Genomic DNA, 22,744 nt, shown 5'->3' with positions numbered 1-22,744 from the left:
TTTACCCTGAGCCAGTATTTCCCAATGGCTATGGTGTCAGTTTCCCCAGGAGGCTCCTAAAGGGCAGATGTATTTTGTGTTCACATACCTAATAAGCAACAAGTTTCTTTCCTACCAAAAATGTTCAGGACTGCTGAACAGACCCTCAGATCTGTAGTCAGGGCCAAGAAGCAAGGTCAACCAGAGACACTACCAGAGGGGCAGCACGGGACAGCCCTAATCACTTAAATGGCTTTCCAAAGGACCTTATCTTAACCTCACTCTAGCAAGCAGTAGTCTGGAGTTTAAATGCTTTGTTCTTTCCAGCTCACTTTCCCACGAATAGATGATGTCATCAGAGTTCAAGGAAGACTGCAAAGGCAAAAATTTATGAGGAGGGAGTGAAACAAAAGAAAGTTAGAAACCAGATTTTACAAGATTTTCTCTATAAATGGCACCATAACTGCCTGTTATCATACATTAAAAAACAGTGGGGAATAGGCTGCATGCAGCTGACCCAAACCATCTGGGAAAGATCCATTTCAAAGCTGTTTGCATCTTTTATTCTGTCTCTCAAAGGAAGAGTTTTTTATTAAATACTTTTAAGGGTTTTTTTGTTGGTAGTTACACTCCTTGATTTATTTCTCTCAAAGGGCAGTACTGCATGGGCACCTGGCAATGAGGACAAAGCTGGAGGAGAACCAGGATGATAACAATGATGTCATCTACCAGGAGGTGGTCCAGGGAGCAGGGATGTTCAGCATGTGTCCTGCCCAATCTAAAGTCCTGTAGAGTCTTTGGATTAGTGCCCCAACCCCGTACCAGCCAACTTTACTCAGTCCCATAAAAGTCGCAGTATAAGAGAAGAGAGCTAAAAATATTTTATCCTATTCTATCTAGGCCTTCTTACATACCCTAGGCCGGCCAGAGCAAGGACACTTAGTAGAAACATCATGCTGTACAGGTGTGCGTTTGTCTGTTTTGTATTTGGAGGGTTGGTGTTATGTATGTGTTACGTGAATGTATGTAAATTTCCCATTCTTTTCGGGCTCAGGGCATATTCTAAAGGGAATGAGCATCAAGTGTAGCAAAAGCATTCACAAGAGTGTCAGTCTCTAAGGAGTGATTTGTAAATAATGTTGAGTTGATGACTTTTATTTCTCCTTTTTCACATTTGAAAAGAAGGTGACAAGCCTTTTTCACATTTGAAAAGCCAGGTGTGCTGGCTCAAGTCTGTAATCCCTACACTTTATGAGGCCAAGGCAGGAGGATTGCTTGAGTCCAGGCGTTCGAGACCAGCCTGGGCAACATAGTGAGACCCTGTGTCTACAAAAAAAAAAAAAATTTAAATTAGCTGGGCATGGTGGTGTGCACCTATTGTCCCAGCTACTCAGGAGGCTGACATGGGAGAATCACTTGAGCTCAGAAGGCTAAGGCTGCAATGTGCCATGATCATGCCATCACACTCAGCCTGAGTGGCAGAGTAAGAGACTATTTCAAAAAATAAAGAAAAGAAGTAAAAAAAAATGAAACAATATCTCAAGGACCACTGTTTTCTGGTGGTATTTTTTTTTAATGCTGTCTCAGTCTGCATCTTTTAACAACTTTATGGTGGCATCACTTATATACCATAAAATTTGTCCATTTGTAGTACATACAATTTCATGATTTTTAGTAAATTCTCTGAGTCTTACTGGCATTAACCTAATCCAGTATTAGAACATTTCATCATCCCAGTAAGATGCCTCACAGCCATTTACAGGTCATCTTCATTTCTACCCTCTGCCCCAGATGTAGTTTCTGACTCAATAGGTTTCTTTTCTCCATTTTTCACAAGGACCAATTCTAACATAAAAATATCTTTGGAGTGGCTGGTACTGGTTGTTCCTTTCTATGTGTAGTGCCTCTTTCAGGAACTCTTGTAAAGCAGGCCTGGTGGTGATGAAATCTCTGAGTTGGGGAGAGATAGCATGGGGAGAAATGCCAGATATAGGTAAAGGGGAGGAAGGCAGCAAATCACACTGCCACGTGTGTATCTATGCAACAGTCTTGCATATTCTTCACATGTACCCCAAAACCTAAAATGCTAAAAAAAAAAAAAAAAAGTCATGGATTCTCTATGTAACAGTGTCAGAATTTACCATGGATTCTGTAAGATTTTGAAATTATTTTATTCCTCACAAAATCTCTCTCTCTCTCTATATATATATATATATATATTTGTAAACTACATGAGATATTTTTTGTTCTTCTTGCTTTGTGTATATATGGATTTGTCCATCTTTTTAAGACAATTCCACTACCCTGCCCCTAACAGTAATCTTGGTTCATATATTACAAATTGCTGGAGGGTGTGCGATCATTGTGTGATCCCCACCCTTAGAATTAGCACTGTGGACTCTTAGGACAGTACCTGATGTTTAATGATATTTAAATGCCAAATGACCATGACCAGTTCAGTCAGTTGATCACAACACAGTGCTAAGGCAGCAACTCTCACAAATGCAGCTTGTAGCCCCAGCACATCACACTGTAGATGCTGAATGTTGGCTCCTGGATCAATTCAAATCCATCACAACTATTAGGAAGAGAGGACGGCGACTAAGGCCTATTGCTAAGAGGCTCTGTGCATGAGCTCCCTGAACAAAAAATGAACGTTTGCACTTCTAAATGCAAAAGAAGAAAATAGGGGCTATACGAAAGCAAAACTTCATTGCCTTGTCTGTTCCCTGCATGAGAAACAAAATGAATTTAAGCCCATTGGTATTTTTAGAAAAGAGAACAAATAAAATGCTAACACAATTTAAAAGGCAAAGCTTACATGTGTCCATAAAAAATTTTATTATCTGTTTGGGGTAGTGCATATTATAGATATGAAATCATGGTGCTTGGCATTTATGCGCAGTGCCAGCTGGAATCTCATCACTGCTTCTCGGCACACAGACCTTACATCCTGCCTTTTCTCAAGAGTGAAACATAAGCTCTGTATTACTTGTTTATATTCTGCTTCATTCCAGAAAAGGATTTCAATCAGATGCTTTGCATCGTTCACCCACCTTTTCCAGCACATGATCTAAAAACACTAACTCTGTTAGTGCCCATATTTGATAACCTTTGTTCAGCTCAGCATCTATAAATTCTCTATTTTGTGCACAAGGAGAAAACAGCTTATTTTGGTTGTGTTATATACAATCAAGAAATTATGTGCTGTGTTTGTTTTCTCTCTCTGGCTTGCTCCCCACCCCATCCTGGCTCTCTGGAGCCCAGGGGACTTTTTGGCATAGTCTTCTATAAATTATAAGCTATTTTTAGGTTATCATTGTAAAAAAATTCTGGGTCAAGATAACAAGAAAAGCTTGCAGTAGCTCCAAACTAAAATGATCCCTACTGGGGTCCACAGATGGGCCCACCAGAGGATTAATCATAGCCTGTGATTCAATTCCTGAGTTCTAGTTGCAAAACAACTAACCACAACTATGCCAAATGATCATGAAAATGTCCTTCTCTTAAGGATTCTGTGTATGATGAGCCTTCAGATGGCTGAAATATGGCAAATCAGAACCCCAAAAACTAACCCACCTGCCACACAGTTCCATTCACTCGAGGGGAACCAGCACTTGGTATGAGGCTGTACTGGAAGTTGCTGGAGGTGCTTCTTGCCCTTTATTCTGTGCTTTGAGGAGAAATGGGGAAAACCACACAGAACCACCTAACAATAACTTTCTTCTATGTCAGGTAGTCTTATCCTGAGAGTAAAGATTAAGCTTTCTCATCTACAGCTTCTATAACGAAACCGAGTCTAGAGTGGAATACTAGTGACAAGAAATATTCACAATGAAACACTGTGCTTTAACAATGCCAATAGCTAAATAGGAAGCCCAAACTGAGTCTCTGAAGCCATGTGGCATTCTTGATCATCCAATTTTCAAGTGGTTTTTCCTGCACCCCATTCGTAAGGGCATTAAAAAAGAGATGAATACCATCTTTAAAAAGTTAAAACCAAAGAAGCTATATGACCCAGTGGCAAAGAATAGGCTTTCAAGCTATTCTGAATTTCTTTTCATTCATTCTACAGATACTTCAGGAGCACCCACTAGGTACTGGCCAGTTTTTGGCATGGCAGAGGTAGGGGGATAAACAAGGCAGATGATATGTGTACTCCAATGGAGTAAGACTGGTACTTATAAAAATATGATAAACTTTCAGATAGCACAGAAGATGAACACTGTTGAGAAGAAAATAAAACAAGATCATGGAGCCATGAAATAGAGAGTGTTGATCTTGGGGAGGGGGTATTTTAATAGGGAGCTTTGACTTTTTGCGCCACTAATCTTTAACAAATCACACTTCAAACCTCTAATCCATGTCCCCCCATCCAACCCCAAGACTTACTCAGGCAGATCTAGTCTCAGAAACTGTGAAAAGTTATTTTTTTCTTTCTACATCAAATAATGGCTTTGAATTATTTTTCCTTCTCACTCTGGCACTTGGCACTCTCAAGCATTTCTCCATGACCTCTACCACCTCTGTTCTCACCAGATGGTACCCAACTGCCCTGGATTCTTCTCCCACAAACCCTTCATTCTAAATATTCTCCCCCCATTCTAAATATTCTCCCCTCATTCTAAATATTCTGAATTAGTTATGACTTTGGAATATCCAACAAATGATCACACTAAGATACCAATGGTTAATGATGGTGTCAGTAGGGCAGACCCCTTGCATTTAGCACAAAAATTGCTTGCATAGTAAATACATTTGTATAGTTTCATCATGTTAAAAGTATGTTTTTATAATTTATCTCTTTGATACCCACAGCAGCCCTGAGAGTGAGGTAGCGTAGATGTGTTATCATGTTCAGAACAAGGGGTTGTATCTGGCAAGTTGATGAAGGATCCTGGAAATGGACTGGCAGCCTGAGGACCTGAACGCCAGGATCACAGGATGTGGGTTCTAATCCCACCTCATGCACTCACATTCATCTAACCCCAAAGAAGCTTCAGTCTCCTCCCCTGACAAAATCAAACTAAGGGTGACTCTTCCCACCCATCTTCCTCATCAGAATTGTCAGGCATGGCAAATAGTATAACATTCGTGGAAGTTCTCTGAAAATTACAAGAAGCTATAAAAAATAAGAGATATTTGTCAAAATATATTTGTTAAATATCCACAAGAAGCTGTCCTATATGCATGGGAGAGAGACAAAGGAAAAAATTACGCAAGGTCAGCCTCATGGCATATTCTTAGCAGCTTAGGTAGAGCTCTATGCCTTATTTTCTGGGTTTTGCATTACAAGTAACATATCTAGTAAGAGCCAAAATACAAATGATGAAAGATGGGCATTACAACCCCTTCTTAGACATCTCAAGGACATGAATCTCTTAACAAGCTTGCAAAATGTATTTGTCAGGTTAAGTAAATATGCGAAGCAATTTTGTGGGTTGAAGTCAACAAAACTTACTGATAGTAAATAAAAGATAGTTGTAGTACAAAAAATAAAATTAAGAGAGAGGATTTTGGTGCTGCTCTGCAGTCCTTCAGTGCTTAACCGGAGTAGTTGGGGAAAAATTAAGACACAAACATATCTTCCCTTCCCAGATGGTGCTGTGCGAACTTTCATAGTGGGTGAAGTTGCGTTTTAGGATTCTTGTTCCATATTGTGGACTGTCCTAGGCACCTTCCTGACACTGGACCCTAGGCCAGATCCTGATGTCAAGATTATCTCCTCTTCTTCTATTCCACTCCTTGCTCCTCCCCGCTACATCTTTTGAGATGTACCTGTTCTGTGTGTAGCGTATAGGACGCTTTCCATCCAAGGATTCGTCTAACATACTTACAACTGCTGAATTAACCAAAAGGACCAGGAAAAGGCTGAAATTCAACCATTGACTCCTTCCTAGAATGACTCTGTTATTTATATGTCTATTTTTAACCTATATTTTTTAGATTTTAATAGCACAAGCAATAAACAATACATGTTCTTTGTAAATAAAATAGAAAGTGTTAATAAGCAAACAACAAAAAGAAACCCTGCCATCTCACCACCATCTACATCCAGCCATTTGCACCTTTAAAATTGTGAAATCTTGGGACATTTAAATAAATTGCACAAAAAAAAGTGTATACAGATATATAGCAAACACTCACCTATGCTTTTTTATGGACTGACAGTAGGCATAGTTACATCACCTGCTTTCTCACTTAACAGTGTGTCATGAATGTTTTTGTTAGTGTACTTTAACAGTTGCACACTCTTTTATATGAAGTTGCAATTGATTTTTTCAAAAAATGATGAACAATTGTTCCTAATTTTTCTCTATCATAGAAACTCTGTTCTAATCACTTATATGAATTTGTATGCTTGTAAAATTGCTTCTGGAGCCTCAGAAGTAGAGAATTGCTCAGCCAAATAGTTTGTAGATTTTTCAGGGTTTTGACAGACACATACTTTTTTTGTATCATATGACTAATATGTAGGAATGAGTTAATGGGAGAAATTTTACGCCAAATCACAGCAAGGTAGAAGCCAAAATGGGCGAATTACTGGAACTTTTCAGAACCCGTTCAAGTCTCACCTGTCCTCAAGTGTCCCCTGCTGCCTCCTGTGCTGGATTGAGGTTGCATGCAGTGGCCTACTTGTAAGAGTGTTCTTATTTTTGTGAAGTGATAATACACAAAGCAGCCTCTTCAAAAAAAAAAAAAATGTCTCTATGGAATGAATAACTAGGTGGCTATCCATGGAGAAAGGCATGTGTTGGGTGTCTTCAGTGTATTGTCTAGATACATACACTTAGAATCACACCAGTATAATCCAGCTGGCAACGAAGTTTCCTCATAACCCATTAAGGCTCCCTCCAGGTAAAAATAAAGGTTTCTGTTTTCTTTATATTTTTCTTCCCATCTGGCTTGGGAAAAGGACAGTTAATTCAGCTATTTGTTTTAGCCTCAAATTTGCCCTTGCTTTTTTCCTTTTCAAAATTAGCCAAATGTTGCTTAACTAAATCTTGTGATTTTTTTTTACCTTCATAGACTTTGCATTATTAAAATAAGGGTTATTATGAAAGTAACAGAATCACAACTCAAAATTGAAAATATCAATAGTACTTTAAAATGGGCTTGAATGAACCTGCTTTTAAAGTAGCAGGTTCATTCAAGCCCATTTTAAAGTACTATAAAGGCACCCTAAATGTAATGCCAGGGGACACCAAGAATTTAAGGACTCAAAAAAAAATCATCATTTGGAAGCCACATGAGGATTCTTTTTACACGAGCCAGTAAAGTGAGTGTGTGTATGTGTGTGGCGGAGTGTAATTTTCTTTACCAGAGAATTATCTCTATTAATGATATTAAAGAATGAGGGGTCTTTCATGAAAATAGCTCCTTCTTAATCTGTTTCTGATCCATGTTTGCTAAAGGAGTCAGCCTGATGTTTCTCTGTGGAATAATTGTATTTATTTTCTTTCAAATGATCAGCTGCTTTCCCATTGTGTAGTCACAGTCGGAGTTGAACATGATGAAGCTTCTTGATATTTTCCTTGGATTCTCTGTCCATTTTCAAATGTATCAGTTATCTAGACCTTGTCAACACCCCTTGGATCCTCTCTTGGACACACCTGTAAACATCCCACTGAAAAATAATTCCATTCTAGGTGCATGTAGTGGAGTGTTATCATTTTCTTTAGAGAACATAGCTCGAATTACAGTTTGGAACGCAGATCAAATAGCACTGCACTGCTGGTTTGTGTCCTTTCACTTCTCTGTTTTGTGTTCCCTGAAAAATAAACCTCCATTTTTTTCTCCTTTAATTAGAATAAATTTCTTTCTTTGAACTTAAAATATAGCAGGATATCAAATACAAAGTAGGAAAACTAAGCCCAGGTGCACCTCCACAAAGTGCAAACATTCAAGTTAACATTTAAAAAGGAAAAATAGCTGGTTTGTTGTTCAGTGACAAAAATGGCTACTAAAAAAAAAAAAATCTCCATGTCAGTCAATTCCATACCTCACTACCTCAGTTAATCCAGGGGAGGCATCATTGTCCTCCATACAGGGACAAAGAAACCAGGGCTGTGAGTGGCCAGTTGGTGGAGCTCAGTCTGACTGCAGAAGCTCTGATAAACACCAGCGCTCCAGCCACACCTCAGGCCGATTAAGCAGAAACTCAAGGTGGGGCTAGCAAGTTGGTATGTTCAAAAATTGTCCTGTTTACTTTCATTTGTAGCTGGGGACAAAAATGACTAGAAGCAGGTGTCCTGATCCTGCTGACACAGGTCCTCTTGAACTTTTTACTTATCTCTGTCTCCCTCTCTTCTAAAAATAGGTCATGTCACTGTCTCCATTTCTTCTTTACTCTCTTCAGGAAAAACTTTTATAGGCAGAAATTTTCAGTGTGTTTCCCTTTTTCAGTTTTTTCAAGTCATCTGCCTGGTTATTAATCAATCAAACATCAGCAATTCCCTCACCTCTTGAACTTCACTTGGAAGCCAAATGATGATTCTTTTCACATGAACCAGTGAAGTGTGTGTGTGTGTGTGTGTGTGTGTGTGTGTGTGTGAGAGAGAGAGAGAGAGAGCAAGCGCAGGAGCGCACATGGTTTTCTATTTACTTGGGCAAATAAATAGCACAACCCAAAGCAAATGCTTGTTTAAAGTCTTCAGTGACAGCAGAACAAGCACATAAGTAAATAATATTTCTCTTTTAATTCTAAAACAGCAAGACAGATGAGGGTATAGAAGGGAAGAAATAAAAAAGAGAGAGGAATATATACGTTGTTTAAGGAAAGACACCTACCTTACAGCCATTAGTAAGATTTAGACTTTAAACCAAAAGAGCTCTTATGTCTTTTAATGACTTTGGTTATATGAAATTTTCAAAGTAACATAATTAAGAATTTTCAGCTCTATCGCATTTTATTTTTTGAGATGCAGTCTGTCTCTGTAGCCCAGGCTGGAGTGCAGTAGCGCAATCTCAGCTCACTGCAACCTCTGCCTCCCAGGTTCAAGTGATTCTCCTGCCTTAGCCTCCCAAGTAGCTGGGATTACAGGCACAAACCACCACACCCAGCTCATTTTTCATATTTTTAGTAGAGACAAGGTTTCACCATGTTAGCCAGAATGGTCTTAGTCTCCTGAGCTCGTGATCCACCCAGCTCGGCTGTGAGGCAGCTTGGCCTCACAGACGTGAGCCACTGTGCCCAGCCCACGCTTTTAAATGCAAAGGATTGTCAAGTTAATAATTTTTAAAGGGTGTTATAACTCCTTAAAAGTACAGAATTATTGGCAGTAGTCAGAATTCCCTACCATGTATGGATTTTCTTGGGATCTGGCTCTGTTGTGTTGTAAAAATAGCTAATAATACTGAACACTCATTAAGTGCCAGCCCTTATTCTCAGTGCTGTTCATGTTAACTCATTTATTTCAAAACCCTACGAAGTAGATAAGTTTCCAGCCTAGCAAACAGAGCAGCAGAATTCAACCAATTTAGGTAGACTCTCCCTCGTTTGGCCTTTTAGGGTAGCTGTACTGGAACAGAGTTTTTTAAAAAATAGGAGAATGACTATATTGGGAGTAGAAGGAGCTACAATTAAGCAGCCACAGCATCTCCACCAAGCCCACGCACGTTGTTTTATGAGCAAAATAACCACTATAGCTGAGGGCATCAGTGTTTCCAAGAGAAACCAGCTTCTCCTTACTTCTTCCTGATTAGCCGCTTCGCTGAAAGTCAAACATCCATTACTCACAGGAAGGCCCCCAAACTGTGGGTGCTTGGAGTGGTATCTCCACTTCCCATGTCTTACAGCTGTGGTTCTCAAGCCTTGGTATCAACAAGAACAACCTAAGCCACTTGGTAAAAGGTATATTTCTGTATCTCTTCCTTAGAGAGTCTGATTAAATGCATCTAGCAGAGATGTCCAAGAGAGAGAATACAGTCATGGGTTCTTTGTTTCTGCTTCTGGCTGGGCCGGTTAAGCCCCTTCCTCACTCCTCTTTTCCACTTATCACCAGAGACAGAAACTGAAAACCATGGCTTCAGGCTGCGAAAAGCCTAAAGCAAAACAAAACAGAACAATGACCACAAAATAAGGCAGGCGGGACAAGCTTGGGGGTGAAGCCCCAAATCTGTATTTTTTAAACAAAGCTCTTCAGGCATTTCTGACTTTATTCACATTAGACGCAGCCTTTGAAACACAGGCATCTCTCTGCCACCTTGGCTTCACTCATATAAATGAATGGCCAGAGTGATTTGAAGTTGATAATTTTGCCAACATTTCTTACTTTTTTTTTTTTTTTTTGAGAAGGAGTCTCGCTCTGTCACCCGGGCTGGAGTGCAGTGACGCAATCTTGGCTCACTGCAACTCCGCCTCCCGGGTTCAAGTGATTCTCCTGCCTCAGCTTCTTGAGTAGATGGGATTACAGGTGCCCGCCACCACGCCCAGCTAATTTTTTGTATTTTTAGTAGATACAGGGTTTTGCCATGTTGGCCAGGCTGGTCTCGAACTCCTAACCTTGTGATTCACCCGCCTCGGCCTCCCAAAGTGCTGGGATTACAGGAATGTGCCACCGTGCCTGGCCTCTTACCTAATTTTAAAAGGTAAGTAACTGTGCCATGTAGTTTAAATTCATAAATACTGTCATAGTTTGATCAAAGGTAGTATCTTCCGATCTTGAGATCTTCCTAGGATCCTCAAATATTTCATTTAAGTCATTTATTCTTCACAATAAGATAGTTATAATCAGTTAATTACTGTAAAGAGTGGCCATGTGGGCCGGGCGCGGTGGCTCACGCCTGTAATCCCAGCACTTTGGTAGGCCGAGGCGGGTGGATCACGAGGTCAAGAGATCGAGACCATCCTGGTCAACATGGTGAAACCCCATCTCTACTAAAAATACAAAAAATTAGCTGGGCATGGTGGCGCGTGCTTGTAATCCCAGCTACTCAGGAGGCTGAGGCAGGAGAATTGCCTGAACCCAGGAGGCGGAGGTTGCAGTGAGCCGAGATCGCGCCATTGCACTCCAGCCTGGGTAACAAGAGCGAAACTCCGTCTCAAAAAAAAAAAAAAGAGTGGCCATGTACAAACACCTATCAAAAAAGACCACCAAAATCATACACTGAATATAAATTTAGGATTTTAATGTATTCTGTGCACCACCCAAACAGTCAAGTTATAAAGAGTCTTAGAGATACTCTAATTAAATGAGGAAACTGGAATCTAAAAAAAGTGAAGTGACTTGCCAAGAACATATAGATAGTTGGAAGAACCTAGAGTCTCTTTGATGAGGCTTCTTCCACTACTACACCATGAAGCTCTGTACACCTCGGCTGCTTCTTTCATTGTTAGTGAATGAATACATCAAGGTCTGGTTTCTGGGAGAAGCAAGCAGACCTTCATAACCAGGATGGACTCCTCTTAAAACCACCATTGCTGTCAGTTCCTGGCCATGAAGCACCTGAGAGCTTAACAGCTGGTTCCCCAAAGAACACTAAGAACCAAGAATAAGATGAACTATCTGGGGTGAAACCCTTGCTCCAGATAATATATAATCCCTGCATCCATCCTGCAAGACTCTGAGAACGATCTTCTTTACAGAAGAGATGTTTAAGGCTTAGCCTATAACTAGCAATAATGTTTGAGAAATTTAAGCAAAGAATCATTGCTGGAGGAAAGGCAGAGTATTGGCCTATGTTTGCGTATTGACCGGATGACTTGGACAAGGTTATATACCATGAACTAGAGACAGGTGTGCAAAGAACAATTATGTCCTGACTTTGTGATGTGTAGTTTAATTCCAGCATGCTGCCTCGACAGTCTTCCTTCTTATTGATTTATAGTCATCTATATCAAGGAGACAGAACTAAAAGTCTAAAACTGTCTGACTGATCTAAAATTAATTAGAATTCAAGGTGGGAGTTAATAGCAAAACCTATTAAAAACCTACCCAGAGACATATAGGAAGGGAAAAACACATGTTAGTATCAACACAGTTTGTGTCAGTCGCATTGGAAATCTAATTCAGACATGTATTTATCTAATGGACCAACCTCTAAATATTATTATGTCCCCTTCAAGCCCAAGGCAGTAGTTACCTCTTCGATTTTGTTAGGAAAGGGCATTTTCCTGGTTTAACCATAGGCAAGTTACAGGCTTAGCATTCAGGGCAGGGCTTGGCAGCACCTAACATATGGTATGTGATGTGTTGCCCTATGTGCTGAACAGCATAGCAGCAATAAAAGGTAATTTGGGGAGAATCCATCACACTTCATCTGGAAAACAGATTTCTGTCTGTTGGAACTAAGGTTAATGGTTTGGATTTGCCTGTGTTCCTATGGTATTTTTTTCATTGCTTTTGAATTGAAAATAAAAACAGACCAAAGGCCTGATGTCTAACCCAAGTAAATGAAACCTATGAGACACAAAGTAGCCAAAAACATGTTTTATCTACATGACAAGCTAGTCACTTCAGCTGTTAACTTTTAGGAAATTCAAAGAAAGACATCTGAAAATTGGAACCTGTCATTATAAGTAAGAATCTTCATGCAACATTCATATTAATAGGCTACTGATAAATGGCTTCAGGGAGAGGAAACCCCTGCACACCCAGTATGCCCTCCATGTCAGCCTAAAGGACTGGTTTGGGTGCTTTGCGTCCCCAGACCCAGGAGTCTACAATTTTAAACTTCCTTTCCTTCTGGTGCAGCAGCAAAGGTGCCACCCAGAAAGTCCAGAGTTCCTGAGTAGATATGGGGTACCCAGGAAGTCCAATGTGCAATGTACCAGGTGCCAGGGGAGGTAAGCAGGCGTGTGCTACGGAACGGCTCCAGATCACTTGTCCTTGTAGCATACAGAGGGAATACCACCCCCTTAACTGCCCACCTAACGTGGCCATCTGTTCACCACCAGCAAGTGCTCCCGGCTATTTCAGCTCAGAATAACATCTCAGGTGTTCCTCAGCAGCAGCTGAGCTGGAAGCTGCTTTCTCCTGCCTCGGACTCTTGTTCCTTTACATTCCTTGCTCCACTGCCTGACCTCAGAAAAGAAAACCAAACAACATCCTTTTTTTTCTTTTTGAGGCTGCTGCTGCCCCGTATCTATTAACTTTTAATAATGAACTACAAGAAACCATTAAGATTTGTCTTGCTTTGCTCTTACTCACCAGTCTCTGTGATAGCTGACTGGGCTGCATGAATGTGTGATCATGAATGCGCATAGCAGCACAAATCCAGGAGTCTGGATTCACAAACTGCCCATAAGTTCTTCAGTCTTTGTTCTCCTGATACAGGAAACAGCATTTGGTAAGAACCTGCTTCAAAGTTTCTGAGTGCAAGGAACAGGGCCACCTGAAATGAACTAAGAGGAAAGAAAAACTTCAGGCTTTTTCAGGCTTCCGGAAGGGCCAATGTGGTATGAACTGAGAACGGGCTCTGAAATCAGACTTTGGTTTAAAAATTCATATTCTGCAGACTAAGACCCTATCCAAGAGGCATAATACCACAGTGTCACAGTTTACCATATCATGAAAGAAGAATAATGACATCTAGCCCATAATCCTTGCGAGAAGTTTGAATCAGAATACACATGGCGCCTGTGTAGCATAGTGCCTGGCATGGAATAAGCAGTATTTGCCTACTTCTTTAATTATGAAATAATAATCAAATCTGCTTTCCATCACAGGCAGAGTGCAGAATCAATGAGACAGGCCTTCAGAGTCGACCAACTCCCTTTCAGAGAGAATGTGAACTACTGCAGATGCAGTAGCCTTTGAGTAGTCTAAAAAACCTTAGCCACTGTAAAGCAGGCGAAGCCATGGGCTGATATAAACTTCCATGCTGTACGTTTCTTCCCCACTGGACATTTACTGAGGAAGGATGGTGGCAATAGCATAGCAACAGAGAGAAGAGACTAGTCCAGGTATCGTACAACTACATATATTATCAGAGCATGTCCGGGACTTCAGGAGAACCAGAGCTGATAACGCAACACCTCGCAGTCATTTAACGTTTACTGTTACTGGCTTTGAAAATAAGTTCAATTTGCCAGTTATTAATATCTGCTATTAACCTACTGTGCAAGATAGCTGAAAGGTTTGTTTTTGGGGGTTTTGAGAGGGAGTCCCCCTTTGTTGCCCAGGCTGGAGTGCAGTGGCATGATTTCGGCTCATTTCAAACTCCACCTCCCATGTTCAAGCAATTCTCATACCTCAGTCTCCCAGGAAGCTGGGATTGCAGGTGCTCACCACCATTCCTGGCTAATTTTGTGTGTGTATTTTTAGTATAGAGATGAGGTTTCACCATGTTGGCCAGGGTGGTCTCAAACTCCTGACTTCAAGTGATCTGTCCACCTTGGCCTCCCAAAGTCCTGGGATTATAGGTGTCAGCCGCTGTGCCCAGCCAGGACATTGATGTCAGTAACTAGGCATCATATAAACAAGAAATTCAATATGTTGCAAAATCTGTTTACATGCTTAATACAGGAAGCTATTTCAGATCCCACTCCAACTTTCAAACTCATCTAGCCTGCTTGGTTTATATTGTGTTTCCAAAACAACAAAAAGAGCCTCTCCTACTTTGTGCCAAAAAGTATCAAAAGCATTTTATTTACATGCAATATTTCAGCTTAACAACAGCACTCTGAAGTGAGCAGCACTATCCCCATTTAACAGATTAGGAAATTGAGGCCCAGCAAAGTCAGGTAATCTGGAGACACACAGTCAGCTCTGAAGGCAGAATCTGAAGTCCCCTGGTTCAAATTTGCTCTAAACCCCTGTGTTCTACTCATCAAGAAGTGTAAGTCACTGTTGTTCAACCTTCTGTAGTGGACCAAGATTTTTGTATCATCAGAAAAAGATACACTCAGGATTATTAGTAAATAAGGGCTTTGAAAATGGTCATTGGTGTCCACAGCACAGTGAAAGGTAAAAGAGAAGAAAGAGAAAGGATTAGCCTTGAAGACATGAGGTGGGAGCTGTAACCCTAACGTGTTTTTTTCCTAGTTGTGATGTTGCATCCACTACTTGTCATCTCTAAGCCTCCTTCCCTCACCTCATAAAATTACCATCACAATCAATGCAGTAATACAGCTGAACCTGCTTTCTTAGTCGTAAGGATCTAAGCAAAGGTCAGCTATGCTATTGTAGTTCAATTCTTTTCAATTCCACTATTGGCTTGCTCTTGAATCTTGAAAAATTTCCCCTGACATCTTCACTTTCTCATCTATAAACCAGAGCTGCTGCTACAGCATCTTTTAGTAATACCCTCCAGCAGCTGCTTCCAAACTTTAGTGACCTAGAATCTTTTAGGAAATGGTTAAATCAGTTCCTGGGCCGCTGTCATTATGACCAGCACAACTGCATGGCACCTTGCAATACTCACTCCTTAAAAGAAACTCATTTGATTCTGATGTAGGTGAGCTGTGACTACTTTCTGAAAAAAATGCTGCCCTACAAACAATATTACAAAGAACCGCAGTATCTGTGGATACAGAACTTGGCCAAGATCACTTTGTCAGTCCATAACACAGCCAGCACTGAACCCTTGACTCCCAATATCTAGATCCTGTTCTTTCCATCCATGAATCTGATTCAAAGGACCATCAAAGCCAGTTTTGGTCACTGGCTTTATATCAAAGGTTGGATCCTAGAGTACACAGCTGAAGTTTGCAGCACTCTAAAGACATCTCTGAAAGGTTGAGTGTCATTGCCTTTCTCTTCTTCCTCTGCAGACACATTTGCCAGCAAAGTGGCAGCCACCCAGGACCAGTACGCAGATGCCTCCATAGGTAACGTCACGGGCAGCAACGCGGTGAACGTCTTCCTGGGAATCGGTGTGGCCTGGTCCATCGCTGCCATCTACCACGCAGCCAATGGGGAACAGTTCAAAGTGTCCCCTGGCACGCTAGCTTTCTCTGTCACTCTCTTCACCATTTTTGCTTTCATCAATGTGGGGGTGCTGCTGTACCGGCGGAGGCCAGAAATCGGAGGTGAGCTGGGTGGGCCCCGGACTGCCAAGCTCCTCACATCCTGCCTCTTTGTGCTCCTGTGGCTCTTGTACATTTTCTTCTCCTCCCTGGAGGCCTACTGCCACATAAAAGGCTTCTAAAGGAACTATCAGATATAGTAAATTTATATATATATATACATATATATACATAAAAAATTATGTATAACGAACAGAGGAAACTGACATTTGTCATGTTCACTTACCTGCTGATGGAATCCAGCTTCAAGAGCATAACTCTCTGTACTGAGGCCGAAGTCAAAAACGATCACCTCCCATTCCCAGGGGCATCATCATGTTGAACAAGGCACGGAGGCAGGGCCATCTTTGCAGCTCGGTCTAGAAGGGCTGCACTCTTTACAGGTTCATAAATCTTTAAGGCTTTGATTTGTTTTCTTGATTTTGATTTTTGTTTTCAGAGGGGCTGGGGAGGTAGTTGATGTTTGGCTTTGTTTTTGTTATTTTGTTGTGTTTTGTTTTGTTGGGAGGGTCAGGGTTGTTGCTTTTCTTTATGGGAAGTGAAACCATTCAAATGTAAATGGGTTTTTGGTCAAAATCTAAATCACTGAGATTCCCCCTCACCTCTCCCAACCACTTTAAAAATTATTTTGGATTAAGAAAAAATCTGGGCATGGAAGAAGAAAGAAGCATGTCTTCATTGTATTACCAAAGTTCATGCTTATCTCCAGAACGTGAGCAGAGGTGAAGCTGCCTCCAAGAAGAAGCATGAGAGTGGACTGGAGCCAGGAAATCTGATGTTTTTAGATGTAGTCTGACATTTAAGGATGTGATGCCTGGCACTCTTGTTTAACAGGTACAAGGAAAACGTGCCTAGATTCCCAGGAACATGCAAAATGCTTTCTTTCTCATCTGTTTAGCTCTGGACTGTGATTAGCAAGGCCCTTCTTCTAGCATCCAGCCCAGCTAAGCCCCCAGGTGCCCCATCCTCGCCCTGTTCCTCCTGTCCACCTGCCATCCCCTATGCAAACAGAAACAATACCCCCATTCAAAAACCACATCATCCTTCTCCATTTGCATTAATACATGTCCCAGTCCCATGTTGCTGTTGCTTGGGATTGTCTGTCACTTTTATTTTCAAAGGCATCCATGGCTTGCACCATCCTGTTCCAGTCACGACTGAACATCTGCTCCTTCTTCATGTGCCTGTTCGGAAATGTTGTTGTGATTCCTGTTACACAGTGCATGGATGAAAAACAAATAAAACAAAACAAAGCGTATCTGTATATAGTAGAGTACATACTGTTCTCCCATTCGGCAACGTTGATTGGACATTGAAGACATAAGTGAGTTTTCTTTTCACCTGAGTTGTTACTTTTGTATTGTTATTGAGTTTGATTAATTACTAGGGATAAAAGGAGAAAGTGGCTTATTGTTCAAGGTTCTGCACATTCATTTCTAAGAAGCAATAACTGTCATGTGGGGTGAAGTTAAAGTCATTGAGAGGATAGCAGGCAAACTTCAAAGGTCTTGGTGGAAAATTAGCCATGTGGAACACATCAGAGGCCTCTAAAAAGCACTCATTCATTCAGGAAGGCCAAGGAGAAAGGCCTTATAGAGATGTGGCTATGCTGCATGTGCCTAGGCTTTCAGAGCCACCCTTTCCACAGCACCCCTCCCTGCAAAGTATTTATTTCACATCTGCACTGTCCGGCCAAGATGGTAGATAGTGCTGGTTTGTTCATTTTATTTTTTTAAGTAAAAGGTTATTTTGAGCCCTGTGTCTTTCACTGTCCCGTCTAGTTCCCTCTGATGGTACCAGTAGTTCCTGAATAAGAAAGAAACCAGGGTGACCAATGGACCTTTCAAAGTGTGTCTCCTTTACTCACGATGAAAGAGAAGGCAATTAAATAAGAGTAGTACCTCCCAGAAGAATTAGACTGGGATGCTTTTAACCCTTTAAAAAGAATCCCTGTTTCTCTTTTAAGATACCAAAGAACATGGATAAACCCAACACTCCAAATTAGTGAGTCCATTAATGAGAAAAAGATATAATGACTTTGGTCACCTCTCGGAGACTTCTGTGTCTGTAAGGAATCCAAGGCTGGAGACATCCCCAGCCCTCTTAATACTTAATAAATTAAAGCTGATGAGACTTATTTTTTCTTCTTTCACTCAGTAACCATGATTCTTCATCATTTAATAGACATTTGGTGACTGAATGAGTAATTAAATGCTGGTTACCCACTCAGTGTGCCAGGTAGTATGGTACTTTCTGGGGACTACGCCATGAACAAAACAGTCTAGATCCCTGCCCTCAGAAGGTTTACAGTTAATGTGATTACTATATTCATGAGTAAAAGTGAAGAAAGCCATATGGAAAGATTTTTATCTTTGAAGAAAGAAACAAAAACAATTACGAAACTCTTTTAACATAAACACACTGAAACGTTATGAAAGAAATTTTCTAAATTGCATTTATACCCAAGATTTTCTTTAAGAGAGCATAAAACCTAAGTTTGGAAAAGCACCCCCTTTATCCTTGACCAACTTGCAGATATGTACATCTCTCCATTTGAAACCGGGAAGGGCAATCATGTTGGTGATCCAGATCACTGAGAAGACCCAATTTAGCCCATCTTACATCTTTGTTGGCAGTAATACTTTTCTGTGGCTCACACCTTTACAATTCTTTATCTGTCATTCTAAACCATCCTTCCCATCCTTTTTTTTTTTTTTTTTTTTTTGAGATTTGCTAAATGGAAAGCTAGTCTAGAAGCACCAAGTAAATATATTCAAGGAATGTAAGTTGTTTAAACATTAGAAAGATTTTTGCACTCATTTTTTAGCTGTATTAGGAATGTCAATAATCCTGTAGCAAATTTTCACAGAGAACTTGAAGAAATTCTGGCATTTGTCAATTTCCATTTGAAAGCTTTTTGGTTTGTTTGCTTTTTAAATTTTTATATTCTAGGAAACTATGATTCTGATTGTTCCGGATTGTTATTATTATGGTTGTGTAAAATTTTATTTTGTTTGATTATTTTATTTTGTGTGTATTGTGCACAGCTTTAGGGGGGAAAGTGCACTAATTGTGCTGTTCCTTATAAATGGTACACATTACCGACACAGACAAATAAAGTTTCTAATTGTTTCTGATTTCATCACTAGTGATACAGCATATTCTGTATAGAATGTTTTCCGTCTTCTCATTGTCATCTACTTCATTTTTTGTTTTCATGTTTTGAAGAAATAAAAACCAAAATGTTATGATTGTGCAATTGGTATCATCATCCAAAGAAAGAAAGCAGACGCCAAGTATTCAAAGTCCTGCAGACGTCAACCCTTCGGTCATGCACTGTTCTCTTTTTAATATCCCAAGAGAACACAGTGTCAGAATATTTGTCTGTCCTACAGTGCAGAGATAAATGTTGGACATTCCTCCATTTCACTCATTTTTTTACATTATTTAGTAAAACTCTAACTACGTCCTTTCCTGCATTCAATATCATAAGCCTATAAACGGTTACAAGTCACACAACTTTTTAGCATGCAGAGTATTACATCAAATCAGTCAATACCAAAAAATTCCAATCCCAAAATTGATGGTAGTAGAGTTCCTCCCTAAGGGGATGCTTAAGTAAATTGCTCTTTTAGTTTCATATATTATATTCCTCTTTATTTGCAGAACTTCTGGCTTGCATTAATAATTTGTCTAAACACATGTTATTGACTTTGTGTATCATACAGTCAAAATAGCATAGAAGGAAGTGACATCAGAAATGGAGTAAGTATTTGTGGGGAAAAATGTTACCTGTAAGGTTTGTGTACTTCTTATTTGAAGTTGACATTAATATTAGTGGACTCAGTTCTTACTATAATAGAATCTGTCCACACGTATGAGTAAATGTTACTTTATTCATCTGATCATCTTTAAAATTTTCTTTAGAGTTCCTCATTATATTCTATGGTCATATGTGGTATACTTTCATGTATGAATGAAGGCATTATTTAAATATTTTATAGTATCAAACTATCAATATCTCTCCTGAGTACCAGCCATTGGTTTAACACAAAACGAGCAGCCAACATCTATTTCTTTAAACAGCAAAAAGAGTAATTCAATGACCAGAGTTCCTTGACCATCTAACAATCTTTCAGAAAAATTCTGTGGCCCAATAATTTTCAATTTCTTATAAGCACATTTTAATGTGTTCCAATTTTCTAATTTCATCCTTCAACTAGTGTGGATTTTATAAAATTTTGCTTTTTGTGGTTTATAGCCTAACAGCACTCATTTTTTGTTGCTTTTTGAATATAAAATTAAGTTATGAAATACTGTTTTAGAAACCCTGAAAAGATCCTGATGCATGCCTTTCCCCTATAGCCTCACTGTTAATGAAAGCTCACCACATTCATTGATGATTCCACAGCAAAAGGTCCCTGATCCTAACCTGTCACAATAAAGTGAGACTGACATACATCTGATAACTTTGTGGAAGCAATTAGAAAATTTTGTTCGGTAGATGACGATGCCCTCCATCCTCTAATAATGGCAAAACTTTACCTTCTCAAGAATATAAATCAGTCCCTTTAAGACTTTTAATATTTCTGGGCTTGGGATATGGAGTCTCTCTGTTGATTCTGACTTTCTATGATTTTGGCAGTTGTAATCCAGAGCAAGTTCTGAGCATAGTTTCATAACTTCAAGAACATTTGGCCATTTTATGATTGAAAACATGTAATATTGTATCTCACCCTGACTTACAACTGGCAGTCGGCTTCTATCATAGTAATCCTTTGCTTGGCCAAGGCAGTTGGTAAAATTGAGCAAAGTTAAATGTGAATTCTAAATAAATTGGTGAGTGCATTATGCAGAAGATACAGAATCCTATTTCAGAAAAAAAAACATGCTTTTATAAGTAGATTCCTTAGATTTTGTTCAGATCTACCTATACAGTTTTGCTAATAGAATGCAGTTCTGCTATTCCTTTTTACCATTATGTACTTACCACTTCTAACCATCTCATTGTCTCCCCATCATGCACTACATTTCAAAATGTTGGGCGGTCCTGATGGCATTACACCCTCAAGGACAGCATGGGAAGGGTAAACAGTTGAAATAGATATTTCATGTTGGGAGGCTAATTAGGCCATGATTAATCATCTCTCAAAGCAGAGACTGTCTTATCTATAGAAGGAGCAACCACTGAGAGGTGGAACTCCCAAAGGAAAGAGCGCTGCAGGTTTCCAGCCCCCAAGAAATGGTAAGTGTTTCACTTTCTTAGACTTTTTCCCTGCTTGTCAAGATGTCCACATGCATTCAGAGGCTGTCCACATTTTCAGTTTTCTCAAAGGTTCTCTGATTTAATCTTGTAAGAAACATTTACATCAGTGGTTATATAAATTATTATTTATTTATTTTTAGGGAAGAGCATTACTTTGTAACTTCGAAAAGCAACATGACTTAGTAGTTAAAATTATGAACCATATTTTTTCAAGACTTGCTTGCCCAAAATCGTCTTGTCTACCTGCTATCAATGCAGTCATTCATAGCTGCTTCATTAGTTCACATTTTTAGGATCATGCTTCCCTTTTTCAAAGAGTTGGAGAGTTTTCCCATTGGGAATGTGCAATCTTAATCTTTCCTTTCCCTAATTTCAGCCTTTGCAATTCTTCAATGGCTACTCCCATTATATTTAATTACCCTTAGTGATGCTCACTATTACCTCTCGGCAATAGGGAAAAGGCTTATGCTAAAAAATGATTGCTCAAGGCATGTTTTTCTGAAAGTGAATTAATCGTAGAAGAAATCAAATATGATGACATTCTGCCTAGAAAACACTCACTAGAACATAGTATGGTATCTTTATAAATGTGCAGAACAGATTATACCCTACAGTTACATACTAGTGTTGTTGATTTTATACCTTTTGAATCATATTGATGATGCTTCAGTGCCCATCTACATAGCCTTTTATTCTATCAATATATGTAGGTATGGATTGAGAATGAAGCCCAACATTTACATCCCCAATGCTCATGAGAGTTTCTACAAAGGTAGAGTATGTAAACATAGAAAAACATAATATATAGCTTCCATGCCTCTAAGAAATATGAGTGGGTCAAGTGCTTCTTTGTGGGTATTTTTCTGATATGCAAATGGTAGAAAAGTTCACATTAATAGTCAAACACACCAAGAGAGAAATTAGCTAACTTCAACGTTAGTCTATTTTGACAGCTAATACATAGCCCATGTTGACTGTAAAGACAGATATACCTAGTTAAATCCAAGACTTTATTGGGGGAAAGGGGAATAAATTTACTAGAATAATTATACAACCCTGCATACTGGAAATTGTTTATTCACCTAGAAGAATCCTCCAGAGATTTTCAGAGACATTTCCTTACACACCCAACCTGCTTGTAATTTACACAACTTTTTATTAGACTCTTTGAAGCCACATAGTAAGACAAGAGATGAATAATTGAAGGAGAACTTTTGGCCCTCTCTCTAATGTGAAGATCAGATACCTGACTCTATTTCCTATGCTTTCTAAATGGAAAGAACTGTTCAATTAAATAACTATGTAACCACTTTTTGAAATAATTCCAGCAGAGTCAACTAAATTGTACAAATATTGAACATAAAAGTGATATGATCCAGATGGCTAGTTTCAAGAAAAATACTATTCTCTGCAGATATCCTGCTCTCCCTTCCTGTACTCATCCTAATGTTAAACTTTGAGAAATACTCCAAGGAAGAAATCTGGAAAGATTGTACATTCAAATCATGCTCATATAATTAAATAATAAG

General features: G+C 39.5%; 1 protein-coding gene across 24 annotated transcripts in view; it reads left to right on the top strand.

The window, feature by feature from the left end:
* The window catches only part of SLC8A1 (solute carrier family 8 member A1), a 388,523-nt gene extending 369,432 nt beyond the window's left edge, over positions 1-19,091 (top strand). For 23 of the 24 annotated variants that reach the window (XM_012450637.3, XM_012450633.3, XM_012450631.3 and 20 more), the window contains one exon: positions 15,695-17,163. In XM_012450637.3, the coding sequence (XP_012306060.1) occupies positions 15,695-16,071 (377 nt within the window). In that variant the 3' untranslated portion in view covers positions 16,072-17,163. Of the gene's footprint in view, positions 1-15,694 lie in introns of all 24 variants that reach the window. The other variant, XM_012450626.3, reaches the window with a different exon arrangement.
* The last annotated feature ends 3,653 nt before the right edge of the window (positions 19,092-22,744 follow it).

Source organism: Aotus nancymaae, unplaced genomic scaffold, assembly GCF_030222135.1.
Source record: "Aotus nancymaae isolate 86718 unplaced genomic scaffold, 86718_ANA_hifiasm-v0.15.2.pri h1tg000057l, whole genome shotgun sequence".
NCBI classification, from domain to species: Eukaryota; Metazoa; Chordata; class Mammalia; order Primates; family Aotidae; genus Aotus; species Aotus nancymaae.
The sequence above is the reverse complement of the archived record's forward strand: the minus strand, read 5'-3'. Positions and strand labels throughout refer to the sequence as shown.